At 38.1% G+C, this 19,426-nt stretch overlaps 1 protein-coding gene across 2 annotated transcripts in view; it reads right to left on the minus strand.

Moving 5' to 3' along the window:
* Window positions 1-19,426, minus strand: part of epha10 (EPH receptor A10) — a 141,090-nt gene that overhangs the window by 18,787 nt on the left and 102,877 nt on the right. For both annotated transcript variants that reach the window (XM_084424066.1, XM_084424065.1), the window contains exons 6-8: window positions 10,314-10,441; window positions 7,726-7,996; window positions 6,294-6,402 (exon numbers count right to left, since the gene is read on the minus strand). In XM_084424066.1, coding sequence (XP_084280192.1) covers window positions 6,294-6,402; window positions 7,726-7,996; window positions 10,314-10,441 — 508 coding nt within the window. The remainder of the gene's footprint in view (window positions 1-6,293; window positions 6,403-7,725; window positions 7,997-10,313; window positions 10,442-19,426) is intronic.

The raw sequence follows: 19,426 nt of genomic DNA on the forward strand, positions 1-19,426 counted from the left end.
TATATATATATATATATATATAATTAATTACTTTTTTAACAACAAAAATGAAACATCAATGAAACAAAGCTGAACTGTGCCGCTATTTTCTTCTAGAAACAAACTTGGTTGCATTATTTTCCTGTTATCTCTGTACAGCTGCTTTGAAACAATGTATTGTAAAAAGCGCTGTATAAATAAAGGTGACATGATTTGACTTGACTAACGCCTAACCCTACTTAAAAAGAATAAGAGCACTTTGCCCAAAAAAATTATGTTCTATCATCATTTACCCGAACGTCTTTTAAAACTGACATGTAATTTTCATGTGAATTGTTTTAAGAGAAAAATACTAGGGCAAATAACCCTTAAAAAGGAGGAGTACAATAGAGAGCATTTTTTGGTCCGCATCCAGAGACGAGGAGAGGATAGAAGAGAAGAAGAAGAGAAGTGAAGAGAAGAAAGGAGAAGAGATGAAGGAGTGAAGAGGAGAGAAGAGATGGAGTGAAGAGAAGAGAAGAGATGAGAAGAGAAGAGATGAAGGAGTGAAGAGATTAAGAAGCGAAGAGAAGAGATGAAGGAGTGAAGAGGAGAGAAGAGATGAGGAGAGAAGAAATTAAGGAGTGAAAAGAAGAGATGAAGGAGTGAAGAGAAGAGATGAAGGAGTGAAGATGAGAGAAGAGATGAAGGAGTGAAGAGGAGAGAAGAGAGGAGAAGAAAGGAGAAGAGAAGAGATGAGGAGAGAAGAGATTAAGGAGTGAAGAGAAGAGATGATGAGAGAAGAGATTACGGAGTGAAGAGAAGAGATGAAGGAGAGAAGAGATGAATGAGTGAAGAGGAGAGAAGAGAGAAGAAAAGAGAAGAGAAGAGATGAGGAGGAGAACAGATTAAGGAGGGAAGAGAAGGGATGAAGGAGAGAAGAGACTAAGAGTGACGAGAAGAGATTAAGGAGTGAAGAGGAGAGAAGAGAGGAGAAGAAAGGAGAAGAGATGAAGGAGTGAAGAGGAGAGAAGAGATGAAGGAGTGGAGGAGAGAAGAGAGGAGAAGAAAGGAGAAGAGATGAAGGAGTGAAGAGGAGAGAAGAGATGAAGGAGTGAAGAGAAGAGATTGAGGAGAAGAGATGGAGTGAAAAGAAGAGAAGAAATGAGGAGAGAAGAGATGAAGGAGTGAAGAGAAGAGATGAAGGAGTGAAGAGAAGAGATGAAGGAGTGAAGAGGAGAGATGAAGGAGTGAAGAGGAGAGAAGAAAGGAGAAGAAAGGAGAAGAGATGAAGGAGTGAAGAGAAGAGATGAAGGAGTGAAGAGGAGAGAAGAGAGGAGAAGAAAGGAGAAGAGATGGAGTGAAGAGGAGAGAAGAGATGAAGGAGTGAAGAGGAGAGAAGAGAGGAGAAAAAAGGAGAAGAGATGGAGTGAAGAGGAGAGAAGAGATGAAGGAGTGAAGAGAAGAGAAGAGATGAGAGAAGAGATGAGGAGAGAAGAGATTAAGGAGTGAAGAGAATAGATGAAGGAGTGAAGAGGAGAGAAGAGAGAAGAAAGGAGAAGAGAAGAGATGAGGATAGAAGAGATGAAGGAGTGAAGAGAAGAGATGAAGGAGTGAAGAGAGAAGTGATGAGGAGAGAAGAGATTAAGGAGTGAAGAGAAGAGAAGAGATGATGAGAGAAGAGATTAAGGAGTGAAGAGAAGAGATGAAGGAGTGAAGAGAAGAGAGGAGAAGAGATGAAGGAGTGAAGAGAAGAGATGATGAGAGAAGAGATTAAGGAGAGAAGAGGAGAGAAGAGATGAAGGAGTGAAGAGAAGAGATGAAGGAGAGAAGGGATTAAGGAGTGAAGAGGAGAGAAGAGATTAAGGAGTGAAGAGGAGAGAAGAGATGAAGGAGTGAAGAGAAGAGATGAAGGAGTGAAGAGGAGAGAAGAGATGAGGAGAGAAGAGATTAAGGAGTGAAGAGAAGAGAGGAGAAGAGAGGAGAAGAGATGAAGGAGTGAAGAGGAGAGAAGAGATGAGGAGAGAAGAGATTAAGGAGTGAAGAGAAGAGATGAACGAGTGAAGAGGAGAGAAGAGATGAGGAGTGAAGAGATTAAGGAGTGAAGAGGAGAGAAGAGATGAGGAGAGAAGAGATTAAGGAGTGAAGAGATTAAGGAGTGAAGAGAAGAGAGGAGAAGAGAGGAGAAGAGATGAAGGAGTGAAGAGAATAGAAGAGATGATGAGAGAAGAGATTAAGGAGTGAAGAGAAGAGATGAAGGAGTGAAGAGAAGAGAAGATAAGATATGATATGAAGGAGAGAATAGAAGATATGAAGGAGTGAAGACGAGAGGAGAGAAGAGAAGAGAAGAGAAGAGGAGAAAAGAGATTAAGGAGTGAAGAGAAGAGATGAAGGAGTGAAGAGAAGAGATGAAGGAGTGAAGAGAAGAGGAGAGAAGAGAAGAGGAGAGAATATATGAAGGAGTGAAGGTGAAAATGTGTGTGGATGACTTAAAATAAATCTGAAACTTCAGCACAGGACTAGCTGAGGCAGACTGGACTGACAAGACTTTTACACAAAATATTACCAGTAAATAACCACATATATTCCAGTGAAAATGAAAACTGGATAACATGAAAATAGCATCATTAAAAATGTTTCTTGTTGTATATAATGTGGGTCCGGAAGTTTTTTAAGTACAACTTATTACAAACTTCGATTTAGCATATTTATGAAACATGCCAAATTGTGCCGACCTAATTTTTGTCCAGGCTGTTACACAAAGAAATTATGAACATGAGAAAACAAGAGAACTAATGAAATATTAATAAGTGATTGTGTAGTAGTCAGTGTTTGCTTTTTCTTGTGAGCTTTTTGTTTTTCTATGCATTATTTTGCATAGTAATATAAAACCTGAAGCTGTAGTTTGCCTTTTTTTGCCAAATAATTTAGTCAAATAATCAATACCCTAACCAAGTTTAGTGTTTTGTTCTTCCCTCATATTTAAACAAATAATAATATTTTCCTCATATTTTAATGGTTTAATTGAACTTGTAGGGTTCCTTACGGAGAAAATGAACCTGAACCCGACTGTTACACTACTGTGCACTTTCATACAATATTATGCATTATGCTAGTATTTAATCTCAAGCACAGTCGCAGACACACAGGCCAGCGGCTCCAGATGATGCAAGAATATTAAAAGTACATAAGGTGCAATAATCCGCTGACTGTGTCAGTAAATAAGTATTATTAATAATAAAAGATGTTATTTCTGAAATAGAATGAGAAAAAAAACAAACAAAAAAAAACAACAGGACCCAGATTTCAGAGCTTTTTGGAACAAAATGCATCTACAAAAACAGAAACGCAAGAGAACTGCTGGTGTTTAAAGATTCAGATGTGCAAAACTGTGTGTGTGTATAAAGCTATCAAACAAATCAATTACATCAGATGCCAATTATTAATTGTTGCATATTGTGGCGTTAAGTCAGTGTACTGTCAGTGTTTTATCTTCATACAGACTGACATCTTGGGCTGTTTCATGGTGTTTTGCTTTTCTTTCTTTAGCTTTGTCTCGTACATTTGCTGATAATGTACAACTACAGAACGAGGCGTCCGACATTTCTATTTGTCCAATAGCGCTTCACACCTGAAGTGTGCCTGCGTCTCACACACACCGTTCATCAGTGTAAACCGCTTTATCAGAGACTATATGCTCTCTTCAGTGTGTTAGATGACACATGTGGGTGTGTGAGCTGATGATGAAGTTTTATGGCTGCATATGAAAGGGATTGCGTGTGTGTGTGTGTGTGTGATTGACAGGATCCGTTGTGTGTGGTTGAGAATGAATGAGAAGAATTTCACAGCGGCTCAATATAATCCATTCTCATCAGACTGATTAATGTAGAGCTACAGGAGCGTGTGTTTCTGTCTGCCGTAGATCTATTCCAGCGTCACACCTGAGCTCTGCTGCGCAAAACACACACACACACACACACACACACACACACACACACACACACACACACACACACACACACACACACACACACACACGCACACGCACACGCACACGCACATGCACACACCACCATCACAAACCATTGTGTGTCCAAACTCCCTGTGAGTTCTGCTTGTGGAATGATTTCACTTTCAGCTCCGCTTTATTTAACATATTTTACCCAAAAAAATCAGTGCAGAAAATGACTCTAAAAAAGACTTAATATAATAAACTCAAATTAACAAAAAATTATATATTCTATAGTTATGGTTATAGTTATGGTTCTTGTTGTGAACAACACTGATATAGTTATGGTTATAGTTATGGTTCTTGGTGTGACACTGATATAGTTATGATTCTTGGTGTGAACACTGATATAGTTTTGATTCTTGGTGTGAACACTGATATAGTTTTGATTCTTGGTGTGAACACTGATATAGTTATGATTCTTGGTGTGAACACTGATATAGTTATGGTTCTTGGTGTGACACTGATATAGTTATGATTCTTGGTGTGAACACTGATATAGTTTTGATTCTTGGTGTGAACACTGATATAATTATGATTCTTGGTGTGAACACTGATATAGTTATGATTCTTGGTGTGAACACTGATATAGTTATGGTTATAGTTATGGTTCTTGGTGTGACACTGATATAGTTATGATTCTTGGTGTGAACACTGATATAGTTATGGTTATAGTTATGGTTCTTGGTGTGAACACTGATATAGTTATGATTCTTGGTGTGAACACTGATATAGTTATGGTTATAGTTATGGTTCTTGGTGTGACACTGATATTGTTTTGATTCTTGGTGTGAACACTGATATAGTTTTGATTCTTGGTGTAAACACTGATATAGTTATGATTCTTGGTGTGAACACTGATATAGTTATGATTCTTGGTGTGAACACTGATATAGTTATGATTCTTGGTGTGAACACTGATATAGTTATGGTTATAGTTATGGTTCTTGGTGTGACACTGATATAGTTATGATTCTTGGTGTGACACTGATATAGTTATGATTCTTGGTGTGAACACTGATATAGTTATGGTTATAGTTATGGTTCTTGGTGTGACACTGATATAGTTATGATTCTTGGTGTGACACTGATATAGTTATGGTTATAGTTATGATTCTTGGTGTGACACTGATATAGTTATGATTCTTGGTGTGACACTGATATAGTTATGATTCTTGGTGTGAACACTGATATAGTTATGATTCTTGGTGTGACACTGATATAGTTATGATTCTTGGTGTAAACACTGATATAGTTATGGTTATAGTTATGGTTCTTGGTGTGACACTGATATAGTTATGATTCTTGGTGTGACACTGATATAGTTATGATTCTTGGTGTGAACACTGATATAGTTATGGTTATAGTTATGGTTCTTGGTGTAAACACTGATATAGTTATGATTCTTGGTGTGAACACTGATATAGTTATGATTCTTGGTGTGAACACTGATATAGTTATGGTTATAGTTATGGTTCTTGGTGTGACACTGATATAGTTATGATTCTTGGTGTGACACTGATATAGTTATGATTCTTGGTGTGAACACTGATATAGTTATGGTTATAGTTATGGTTCTTGGTGTGACACTGATATAGTTATGATTCTTGGTGTGACACTGATATAGTTATGATTCTTGGTGTGAACACTGATATAGTTATGGTTATAGTTATGGTTCTTGGTGTAAACACTGATATAGTTATGATTCTTGGTGTGACACTGATATAGTTATGATTCTTGGTGTGAACACTGATATAGTTATGGTTATAGTTATGGTTCTTGGTGTAAACACTGATATAGTTATGATTCTTGGTGTGACACTGACACTGATATAGTTATGATTCTTGGTGTGACACTGATATAGTTATGATTCTTGGTGTGAACACTGATATAGTTATGGTTATAGTTATGGTTCTTGGTGTGACACTGATATAGTTATGCTTCTTGGTGTGAACACTGATATAGTTATGGTTATAGTTATGGTTCTTGGTGTGACACTGATATAGTTATGATTCTTGGTGTGACACTGATATAGTTATGATTCTTGGTGTGAACACTGATATAGTTATGGTTATAGTTATGGTTCTTGGTGTAAACACTGATATAGTTATGATTCTTGGTGTGAACACTGATATAGTTATGGTTATAGTTATGGTTCTTGGTGTGACACTGATATAGTTATGATTCTTGGTGTGACACTGATATAGTTATGATTCTTGGTGTGAACACTGATATAGTTATGGTTATAGTTATGGTTCTTGGTGTGACACTGATATAGTTATGATTCTTGGTGTGAACACTGATATAGTTATGGTTATATGGTTACCTTCTCCAGATGAGCAATCCGACTCCGAGAGTGAGTAACATGATGAGAGCGGCCAGAGAAACAACCACGATGATCACCACTGGACTCTGTTCACTGGAGGCCAGAGCCACTGCACACACACACACACACACACACACACACACACACACACACACGCACACACACGCGCAAAGACAAACAAAAGATTGTGTTAGTATTCATGATGGCACAGGTCATTATCAGTCCTCTAAAAGCAGTGGAGCTTGACAAGAAGATTGATCTTTGAAGTCCTTCCTTATTTATTTTGATAGGATCCTAATGGGAATACATATTATGTGAGTTAAAAAGTTGCGACTTCTCTCCGAATGTTCCCACTCCATCCATCTGGACACAGAGACACTATTTATATTACATTACTAAAAACACTTTGACTTTCAAATGCAAAGATCCCTAGTTGTGCATCAGTAAATAATGGAGGAAAAGCCTCTTTATGGGAATTTTTTTAAGGATATCTAAAAGTCAAACACTGATGGGAGATTTAAGAAAGATTTTTTGCATCATCATTGAAATTCAACAAATTAAATATTACCCAGAAGCAAAACACTGTCATTTTTAAAAATGAATCTGTCATTTTTTGTCCAAGTGAGCCTTTATTTATACGTTTATAGAGATGTATATGTTAAATAAATACTACATAAATAAAATTAAAAATAAAAGTTAAATAAACTACTTATCAAAGGTTTAGGGTTGATAGAATTATTTAATGTTTTTTTAAAGAAGTCTCTACTGCACATTTATTCAATCACAAATACAGTAAAAACAGTGCAATATTATTCCAATGTAAATCAGCTGTCAGTCCTAATTATAACACTTTAAAAGTCATAATAAAGTTATAATATAACTAGTAAATATAATCCAAAATAAATAATTATTATTAAATATTATATGTAGATTATGTTAATTATGATCTAAAATTTAGTCCTGATTTGTAAGTCGCTTTGGATAAAAGCGTCTGCTAAATGACTAAATGTAAATGTAAAATGTAAATGTAAAATAATTTTGTATAATTTTTTAAAGGTCTGATTTGTGAAAAAAAATCCCTATTATCGATTTACCATTTTCAACCTAGCGAAGGATTTTGCATTTGTGAAAAAGCTAAGCTGTCACGATCAAAAGCAGAGGAGAGAGAGTCTCGTTCGGTCCAAGTGGTTTTCCAGCGGGCAGCACACAGGGCAGCTTTGTCCTGCATAATCTAAAGCTGTTCAATAGTTGTTTGTGCGCAGAAATAAAGGAGCAGGACGAGGTAACGTGTGCGTTTCCTTCCGAAGTGTTCATTCAATATGAATGCGTCCTCTTTAATTAGAGATGACAGCAAGCATCTGCACTTTAAAGCCATTGTTTCACAGTAAAGCCAGCATGTTTTCTGCACTAACATTAGGAGACACACACTCACGTTCTCCCAGTGTCTGAAGCTCCAGCGGTGAACTGAACAACCCGTAGTCCAGCGGAGGAGGAGACGAGGACGAGGAGGATGAAGAGGAGGAAGAGGAGAGAGGAGAGGAAGAGGAGGATGAGGAGGAGAGAGGAGATGAAGAGAGAGAAGCGCGCGCTGGGCTGGAGCAGGTGCGGATCAGGAACACGTAGGTGGTTCCCGGTTTCAGGTTGTTGACGCTGATCCTGGTGGCGGCCGTCTTCACCGTGGAGTAACTCTGATCCTTCTGGTCCTGGAGGAGGAACAACCACCAATCAGATCAAGAAATTATAAACATTTATAGATTAATACCACAGAATAAACATCCTATATTCCCTTTCGAGGGAACTTGCGCTGAGTCGAGGACACTTTGGGAACGTCCTTGCGTGTCAGCTAGTCCGATGGCGAGACTGAACGTCACGCGCGGGAAAGGACAGAAGCACATCCGGTCTGACCGCCATTAGCTTCTGTGTCCAGCAAGCGCTCTATGTCCAAACTGTCTGTCTATTCATTGTTGTCTGTCACAAGTAGGGATGGGAACCGAGAACCGGTTCTTCTTCAGAACCGGTGCCCAGTGAATCGATTCCTTGGAACCGTTAGTATGCCTGCTTAACGATTCCGCTTATCGGTTCCGCTCGTTCAAATGTGACACGACGTCACACACGTGCTGCGTTGTTTTGGTGGTTCAGAATGTAGCAAACACTATGAGCAAACATGGCATCGAGGCAGAAGCGCTCTGACCGCGTCCTAACTACATGTGACACGACGGTGCGACACGCGATAAAAATTATCATTTTCCATGTTAATCAAAGTTTAACCAGCCGCGACACGCAACAATTCTATTTGAAACGGATCCTATTTTACTGCGACGTCGCGCTGGAACAACAATCTCAAAGTGTGGCAATGATAATATCAGGTACTATTTATGTGCTTTATTTAATGTTAAAAGCGTGTATAATGTGACTGAATATCATTTAGTGCTCCCAGCTTTGTAGATGTAAAAACAACAATGGATAAGTCACATCAGATCTTGAAATTAAACAAATGGAAACAAAAACGTTCAAAATGTGAAGAAAACCTGTGTATTATTTGACAAAGACTGTTTTAGTAACTCAATAGCCTAATACAAATGAGCACTGTTAATATTCCAAAAGGCACAAGCTCTTCCTTAACTGTTTTCAGTCTGTGTTTTTAGTTTTTATGGCACATAAATGGCAGTTTTATTTATTTTTTTGTCCGGATCAATGAATGTGATAATGATCAATTTGATCAGATATTAAAGGGAGTTAATACAAACAAATTTGTACTTATTCCCTCACCCAATAAGAATCGATAAGAGAATCGATAAGGAATCGGATCGATAAGCAATATCGATAATGGAATCGGAATCGTTAAATTCTTATCAATTCCCATCCCTAGTCACAAGCCTCCTAAAACAATATTATGGTGAAAGAGACAGTTGTGTGCGTCTCCCTGTCCGCGCTGTTTACCGGCTGGGGATACACACGCTTTATGTCATGTGTTTGGGAGCAGAGTACGCTGACGTCAGCCTTCGAGAGGGTGACTGTCCACATTGTGAGAGGCTGAAAGTGGCCCAGGCTCGTGATCCTCAGGGATCCGGACCCGCTTCTGCCGAGGCAATCGTGGGGATCTCAAATGGATCTCGGCGGGGTTAGAGACGGCCCTACCCTTTCTCTTCCTTTACCCGGGGGATCCAGCGCTCTTCCACCGGCGTCGGGAGCACGCTCAGCGGCTTCTTCCACCCGGGGAGAGTCCAATGCTTCAGTGCTCTAATCCCGAGGAACTAGATGTTCTGAGCATTGAGGATGTAAATAAGGGGCAAGAAGATTCGCCACCTCTTTCCCCAGCTTATGAGGAGCTGGTGTAGGTGATAACTCGTGCCGTGACTAAATTAAATATTGAGTGGCTGGCCGAGAAACGGGGCGTTCATCCTAAACGCAAGCTAGACGAGCGCTCCCTGTTCCCCAACGCATCACCTCCAACACGGGGCCTTCCGTTTTTTCCCGATCTACACAGCGAGATGTCTAGATCGTGGAACAAGCCGTATCCGTCCCGTCTATTCAACCCCCAAATCCATCCAGGCCCCGGGGGTGTCTGTGGTGGAATCATGCCACAACTGAGGAACGGGTATAAAAATGTAACTCTGATTTTTCATATTTTAAAATTGAAAGTGTGGAACAACCGTAAAACAATCAAATCTATAGATAAAAAGCATTCGAAAATGCTTCAAAAATATCATTATCATGTTATCAAAAATAAATGACAAAAGAATGCTAAAAAGTTTCCATAACAATTTCAACTTCATTTAATTAAAAAATAATATCTTTTAGTTAAAAAAAACAACAACTAATTTTAGACAGTGTAAATGTACATGAGATGATGAAGACGGTCATCAGACATACATGTGCATATGCATTCAAAGCAAAAATCTGGGGTGTACAGAACTTATGGCCTCTCCCAGATTTAAACAAACAAACAAACATTTATATTACATGTTATCTACTTATGGAGTATAATCAGTAATCACACTCTTAAAGTGCTTATTGTACCTTTTCATAGTACTTGATCTCGTATTCAGTGCGACTGCTGTTGGGAAAGACGACGGGTTCAGTCCAAACCAGAGTCACACTGCGCTGATCAACCTTCTCCACTCGCAGCTCGTTCACCTGAGACGGTGCTGGAGAGAGAGAGAGAGAGAGAGAGAGAGAGAGAGCGAGAGAGAGAGAGAGAGAGAGAGAGAGAGAGAGAGAGAGAGAGAGAGAGAGAGAGAGAGAGAGAGAGAGAGAGAGAGAGAGAGAGAGAGAGAGAGAGAGAGAGAGAGAGAGAGAGAGACAACCGTAAATAAGATGAAACTGTCTGAACCTGCTGATATAGATTTGATGAAGATGTTCTCCCGCTGTCGGAATAATATCAAATTCACACATTGTGTGTTGAACGCTGTTAGACAAAGTTCATGATACAACCTGACCAAACGCAAAAGGAATAGAGTGCAAGATTTATAAGCAAACAAACACTTTGCAAATAAACATCCTTAAAACAAGACAAACTTACTTGAGAAGTGAGAAAACAGAAAATGAAGGGTACTATACACACACGCACGCACACACACACGCACGCACACATCAGGCTTGTGCAAAATTCTGAATTTCAGAATTGGCCTCCATTCAATTCATGAATTGGAATTTGAATTGAATTGACTCCGCCCCACAGGATGTTGATTTGAATCTGAATTGGAATGACAGGAAGTGGAATTAAATTCATGGCAATTCAAAGAAATTCCACACAGTCACACAACAGAAAGAATGTGTTGAGTCTCGCATGCATTCAGTGTTAGGAAGGTTACTTTGGAAATGTTATTGCTTACTGTTATTAGTTACCCATTACAAATGTGGTTTGGATTACTTTATTTGGATAATTTTATCAATGCAAAGCAATTTCGTTTTAAGTTGATTAGAAACTAATTGAATTAAACATTTTACCTCAGTAATACAACTAAATACAATTACATTAATTTTGTAATTTAATAACAGAAATTTCATTTCACGTAACTATTTACCCCTCAACACATTTTGTTCTAAAATAGATATTGATTAAATTCTTGAAATAAATGACCCCCTCAATGTTGTTTAATTAGTTTTGTTCCAATGTAATTTTCATGTAAAAGTAATCGCACAAACACTAAGTTGTTGTAAATGCAGTTATAATTTATTCCAATGCAAAAAATTAATGAAATCCTTATTTTCAACAGTACAGAGAGGGAGGAGACCATTTGCAATATATGCAACAACACTGTCAGTAAGAGCAACTTGTCGTCTATTAGTTGATGACCACTTAGAGCTGGAACTGGCTGTTTCAGAAGGGTTACCATGATCTTCATTCTGGTTTGGCTGGATTGTGTAATCGCTGGTTTCACAGTACATTCACAGATTTCCTGATGTTTCTTCTGTAGGAAAAAAAGTACCTCAATGTATATTACTCTTTAAGAGAACAAATATTTCTATTAATTCCACAATTGACAATAATTGTTTTCTTGATTTACAATAAGTAATACGTAAAAAGTGTGCTTGCATGCTTTTAAACACATATGATATCCAGTGTTGGGGGTAACTCCTTACAAAGTAATGCCATAATAATATAATCATATTTGGCTGTAACTGAGTAATGTAGCACATTAATATTACTGTTACTGTTGTGTTGTGAGTTAAAGGGGTGTATAACCCTTTATGAGCTATATGCCAGGCTCTTGCTGTGTTGCACTACAGTAATGTAATGAGTAATGAGTTACTATCCATAGAGATTAACAAGTAAGGTAATGCATCATGGTATTTTTAAAAGTGAATAATGTGTATTACACATTCTTGAGTAGTGATCCCAACACTAGTTATATCAAATATCAGTTGCATAATACCATCAAGAGATGGTTTTCAAAACAGAAGTCTGTCTGTCTGCTAACTTACTTGTAGATGCCTTTTGAAATCTGAAGTAGCCTTGACGGAGCCACAGACTGGAGCACTGCAGAGCTTGCATATGGCTCTGTGGTGTTCTTGATGGAATTGGTTCTTCAAAATGAACTTGTACAGATGACCTTTTATGCCTGCTATTATTTTCCATGTCGCTGTTGTTACAGGTGTCAAATCTATCAACCTTTGTAATCTGAAGTTGTAAGGGACTTATGAAACTTAAAAAGTCCAGTGTTGCCCATCAAATTGTGCTTTCAAACAAATGTCCACCTGAAATTGTTTAGCAACCATTTTAAATACTTGGTTAAAGTAAAGCATTCTGGGAAATGGAGTCATGTTCCATCATGTTCCACAAAATTACAATTACAATAAATCAAACTTAATGATTTGTTCTGTGACTAGAGCTTTTAACATTCATTGCTGGGGGAAAACATATCCTTTTAATGTAATCTGTACAAGTAGGTCAAACTAATATCATTTATAATGCAATCATATCTGACATATACTGTAAAGCTTCATTGTTATACACTTCACTTAAAATATGTATATGAATTTCTTTGGATTTTTATTGAATTGCAATTCTGCTTCCTTTAATTCAAATTCGAATTGTAATTCTAGATCCTGTTTTTGACATCAATTCAAATTCAAGAATTGAATTGGAATTAAGGAGTCATTCTCAATTCAATTCTGAATTGTGCACAAGCCTGGCACGCATACACACACACACACACACACACACACACACACACACACACACAAACACAACATAAACAAATAAATAAATAAAGGTTCCAAATGGGTTTTTTTTTAAAGGGATTTTAAGAACAATTTTTGGTTTCTCGAACCTTTCAGTGATCTTTTTTAATTGTTTTTTTTTTTTTATTGTTTTATTAGGATCCCCATTAGCGGCCCATTTAATGGCAGCTAATCTTCCTGGGGTCCTCTTTAAAATATTCACAACATAAAATTACACAAAGCAATAACAACACAAATTACAATCAAAAGAATTCAAACATTGCAATTACATTCAAAATATTACGAAATGAAAGAACATGACAATTTCCAGCTTTCACAAGATCATTTGCAGCAGTTCTTGGGTTACTGTCCTCTTAAATTTGTATTTGTTCTGAATTCTGCGTGATGAGACAGAGAGTCGATTCCAAATAGATATTGCTCTGTAAAGTGATGTGCGTTTCAGAAAATTTGTCCTGGGAAGCGGAAGTTTTATGTCACCACCTAGTGCCTGCCTGGTGGCATATAAGTGTCCACTTCCTACAAAAACAAGCTGCTCAGAGAGAAACTGTGGCTGTTTCATAAATACTGCATTCCACAATATTAAAGTTAATCGTAGTTTGATTTTGTCGTCAACTGTAAGCCAAGAAAGCCGTGTATGCATCAGGGCCACGTTAGCCTTAAGAGAGCACTGGAGGACAGTCCTCGCTGCCCTATTTTGTGCCACTTGAAGCTTACGAAGGTCTTTTTGTGATGCAGACGACCATATATTGGACAGTTTTCTAAATGGCACAGAACAAGAGACTGGACAACCTGCTTAGCAATGGACATAGGAATATATGACATACATTTTCTGGACATTGCAATACCATTCCCCATTTTAGCTATCATTCCATCAATATGAGCTGACCAAGACAAGTAAGAATCCAAGGTGACGCCCAGTAACCTGGCTTGCATCACTTGTCTTAGCTGCAACCCATTGACTGACAAGTTCAGAGAGGGCTGGGTAGTTAGTTTTGATCTTTTCCAGAATATCATAGATGTTGATTTGTCTACATTTAAAACCAATTTGTTATCTTTTACCCACTTGCTTATATTCTGCAAGTCATGATTTAATAGATTTGAGACATCATGAGGAGTTTTTGCAGAACAGTACAGTGTGGAATCATCTGCATACATGACAACAGTTGAATGTTTCACAATAAAAGGTAAATCATTTGTAAAAATCAAGTATAGCAAAGGCCCAAGGCAGCTACCCTGGGGCACACCACAATGTATTGTCTTAATAGATGAATATTGACCATTAAAGAACACCCGCTGCTTCCTATTAGATAGGTAACTCCCCATCCATGACATAGACGAAGGTGTAAAACCATAGCATTCTAATTTTTGAAGCAGTATTTTGTGATCTATCAGGTCAAACGCTGCACTGAAGTCCAACATCACTGCTCCTACTAATCTGTTTGCATCGATTTCTTCTAACCAGTTGTCGGTCATATGAGTTAAAGCAGTACATGTGGAGTGACCCTCTCGATATGCGTGCTGGTACTTGGTGATCAGACTATTAGAAAAAAAATATTTATAAACTTGTTCAAAAGCAATCTTTTCCATGACTTTGCTGAGTAAAGGTAATAGACTGATAGGTCGGCTATTCTGTCCTGTAAATGTGGCTCTTTTATTTTTAGGCAATGGTATGATTTTAGCCTCCTTCCATTTCTCTGGAAATATGCCCTGCAACAAACTTAAATTGACCAAATGAGCAATGGGAAAGGACAGAGCTTCAGCTGCCACCCTGATAAGCCTGGAGTCCAAGTGGTCCATGCCTGATGCCTTTCCATCAGGAAGAGCTGCAAGAATTTTTCCAACAGAACCTCTGTCAACTTGACTAAATGAGAAAGTGACAGAATGGTTCTTCTCACTCATTATCTTACTTAATATTGCATCATAAGATGCTGAGATATTTGGACACATACCAGATCGAAATTTCTCTACCTTACTAATAAAATAATTGTTGAAATAATTAGCAATTCCCTCTGGATCTGTAATGAACACTCCATCATTTTCAACATATGAAGCAGCTGAGTGCTTACTCCTGCCCATTATTTGATTTAAAGTGTTCCATAGTTTTTTACCATCATTTTTTGCTTCATTAATCTTTCCCTGAAAGTACTCTTTTTTCTTCTTTCTATTCATTTTGACTACTTTATTTCTAAGAGTTCGGTATTGTTTTTGATCAGCTAGTTCGCAAGAAATATTAGCTTTTGTTTTAGCATTATCTCTAGACAGCATTAAATTTTTAAGATTTTTGTCCAACCAAGGGGCACTTTTATTTCTCACAGCTCTTTTTCTGAGAGGAGCATGCTTGTCGACTATTTGCATTAGTATGTCCATAAACCCATTAAGGGCTGAGTCAGGGTCACGATCTTCACACACTTCTGACCAGTCCACACCTTGAATTTCACCCACATACTGCTCTTGGTTGAAATATCTATAAGTTCTTTTATGAATTATTTTACAGCCACCTTTAGGCAATTTAGTTTTCCTTGTGACTCCTATGATATTATGGTCACTACAACCAGTGGGCACAGAGACTGCTTTGGAGCATTGTTCAAAAGCGTTTGTAAATATATGATCTATACATGTTGCAGATAACATCAGTGTACTGGTAGCAACCCTAGTGGGTTGAGTTATGATTTGTTTTAGGCCACATATTGTAGCTGTAGATTTAAGCTTCTTATACATTGGACAGTTTGGTGACAGCCAGTCAATGTTAAGATCACCTAAAATAAATATCTCTCTGTTTTGATCACAAACAGCATCAAACATTTCACATATGTTATCCAAATATTCAGTATTGGCACTGGGAGGTCTGTATACACACCCAACTAAGATAGGCTTTATGTGTGGTATATGAACTTGTACCCATAATGCTTCAATATTCTGCCATATGAAGTCATTTCGAACATTAACTGGGATGTTATCCTTAACATAGAATGCAACACCACCACCATGTCTATTTCTGTCCCTCCTAAATAATCTATAACCGTCTATCTTCACATCGGCATCCGTGAAGCTAGAATCTAAGTGTGTTTCAGACAAAGCTAGGATTTCAATACTATTGGACTGCAAAATCTGATATATGTCATTAGTTTTGTATCTCAAACTGCAGATATTCAAGTGCACTATTGTAATACCCTTAATTGGAAAAGCTGAATGACACAAGTCAATAGCCATGATCTAAATTACAAGTAAAAACACACAAAAATACAAATAAACAACACAAAATGAATGTTTACATACTTCTAACTATAGGCTCCTCCACTCTTGGATTTTATGACCAGTTTATCATATTTCAGAGTGGCTATTTCTCCTCTTTCCCGGGCAGCTCGCAGCTTGGGTAGCAGTTCTTTTCTTTTCTTCATTACAGCCTCAGAGAAGTCCTCATTAATGTAGATGCGTGTACCTTTTAATTTCTTTGCAGAGAATAAAATGGTCTGCTTGTCCTTGAATCGCAGGAGTTTGACGATTATCTGTCTGGGTCTTCCACCCTCCTGATGCTGGCCAATCCTGTGGGCCCGTTCAATTTCAATATTGTTGTCATTTAGACCCATTTTGCTGACCAACATGTCCTTGATTTTCTTCTCGGATACATCCCAGCTCTCTCCTCTTTCCTCAGGAATGCCATCCACTATAAGGTTGTTTCTTCGTGACTGGTTCTCAATAAAATCCAGCTTTGTCGCCATCTTGTCCAACTCCTCCTTTGATTTAAGTATTTCCGTTTCAAGCTTCTTCAACTTATTCATTTCCTCTTGTGCTTTAGCCATTTTGTCAACTTTGTCTTGAGTAAATTCCAAGCTGATTTTGATTCCTTGAACATCCTTAAATACATCATCTAGGCGTTTGTTGGTGCCATCAATTATGAGCTGCACAAAAGATTTGAAGTTGTCCTGTTGTTGTTGTAACATGTCTTTGTAAAAATCTTTTTGCTGCTCAAGCGTCTGAGTGAAGAGACTCATAGTCACCAGTGACTCATCCTCTGGTGGTATAGCCTTTGGTTGTCTGGGAGGCATGTTGTTTCTTACCCTGTGCGTCCACCTGGGCCCTGGGTGTAAAACCAAGAAAGTCCTGGGTAGCTCAAGGGCTTCGGCCTACTCCAGACCTCACTCCAAACAAACAAGATTTTGAGGATATTCCAGCAATATCTTCACTCAATATTATGGAACAAGTTGGGTTAGAGGCTCCCTGACACGGGTACCAGGAGCAAGATGAAGGAGTGTGAAGTGTGAAGAATATTTTAATAATATACAAAACCTTTAGTTCAATGGAAAGATTCTATGGATGATAATAAAGGCTCTTTATGGAACCATCAACACCATTAAAGAAGCTTTATCTTTGTATATTTTGTGGATTGTGCAAGTGTGTGTGTGTGTGTGTGCGAGTGTGTGCGAGTGTGTGTGTGTGTGTGTGTGTGCGAGTGAGTGTGTGTGCGTGTGTGAGAGTCTCCTTCCCCTCCACCACTGTTCTGATTAAGAGATGATTAACGACGACAGAACAGCTGAGAGCTGTCAATCATAATCCCCCGTGGATGACTGACAGCTCCATCACACAAGAAACAAACGAGACGCTCAATCTCTCACACATCAAGAACAAAAACAAACCTTATTTTTCCTTCACACACACACACTTTCAGTCACGTCTTTACCGTCAGTCAAAATGAAAGTATAAAAGCGGCGCTGATCAAAACTGTATTAGTGATGTTCATGTGTCTGACGCTTTTAAAACACACACACACACACACACACACGTTATCGTCATTCTTACGTTCTGCTTCTCCGTTTCCTCCCTCAAGATAACACAAGATCTTCAGTATAAATCCTCTGGTCTCAGATAAAGTGACACTGATCTGAGAGACGCTTCAGTCCTGACCACACGTGTGACCGCTGTCATTCTGTCCGGCCTTTATGACACTTTTACTGACAGTATAATATAGAGAAGACAGGAAATACCAAACCTGAAGGCAGACCGCACACACACACACACACACACACACACACACCAGCAGTTCAGTGTGTGTGGTGAGCCATAGGGAAACAGCAGTGACTGAGATCCTGTAATATGATTGGAGGATTTTACATCACACTCACTACAGCAGCATTAGGGAAGGAAATCACACCCTCAAATAAAAATATGAAAAATATGAAAAATATTCTGTAGTATGTGTATGAACATAAGCTGGGCTCATTTTTAAATAATTAAAAATAATAATACAAATGAATTATATAAAAAATATTTTTTAATACTTTAAAACTCTACAAAAAAATAATTAATAAAAAAATATTTTTTAAGACAAACTCTCATAATTTTTTTTTATTATTAACATATCATAATTTGAGAATTAAAAAAGGTCCAAAAGTTTCTGACCAGTGAATATCCATGACTTTTCCAGTATGATGACTAGAAAAGCAATATTAAAAGGTCACACTAAGTACTTACTACAGTAATTTATAGCCAAACCTCAAAAATAATAAAAAATAATAAAGAAATAAAGAAATAAACATAAAAATAACAAAATAACAAAATACACCATTACTATTCCAGGAATATTAATTCCACTTTTAAAACGTTCTTATTTCCTTGGTTTCCCCGTAACCGTATGACCGTAACACTTGAACTGCATGACAGCGGATGATCCTCCAGCATGTGTTCAACCGCAGGTCAGATGTTCCCGCTTCCACTGAAACACGGGAAGCTTTCGGGAACAAAGAGTTCATGAGTTCACATTTGCTTATTCAGTTTAAAATATTGATTTAGAAATATCCAAAAACGTTCCCACATATTCACTGTGGTCTCTCACTTCTGGACCCCAAACAAACAACACAATAACTAATACATGTATTTATAATCTCAGGAGAGACGAGAGGCACAACAACAGTTTGAGAGTTTTATGGAGTGAAAGTGAAGCTTCTCTCTCTCTCTCTCTCTCTCTCTCTCTCTCTCTCTCTCTCTCTCTCTCTCTCTCTCTCTCTCTCTCTCTCTCTCCTTCTTCTCCAGGCTGTTGTTTCTTACACACTGTAATGAATAATGTATAGAGAACTTCAAACTGCTTCTGCCTCCCACTACAACCCGGACAAGATGCAGTTACACACACACACACACACACACACACACACACACACACACACACACACACACACACACTCTCTTACACAAACAAACAAACACTCACTCAACTCACTCACTCACTCACTCACTCACTCACTCACTCACTCACTCACTCACTCACTCACTCACTCACTCACTCACTCACTCACTCACTCACACACACACACACACTGTAGAGAGAGACTGCAACACTCTGGCAGGCTGAAATGTGATCTTGCCCTCAGCAATGGCAGTGGGGAACGCGACCAAACAGACACGTCATGCATTATTACATACACATAAACACACACACGATAACACACACACAC

The sequence above is a fragment of the Rutilus rutilus genome, assembly GCF_951802725.1.
Source record: "Rutilus rutilus genome assembly, chromosome: 11".
NCBI classification, from domain to species: Eukaryota; Metazoa; Chordata; class Actinopteri; order Cypriniformes; family Leuciscidae; genus Rutilus; species Rutilus rutilus.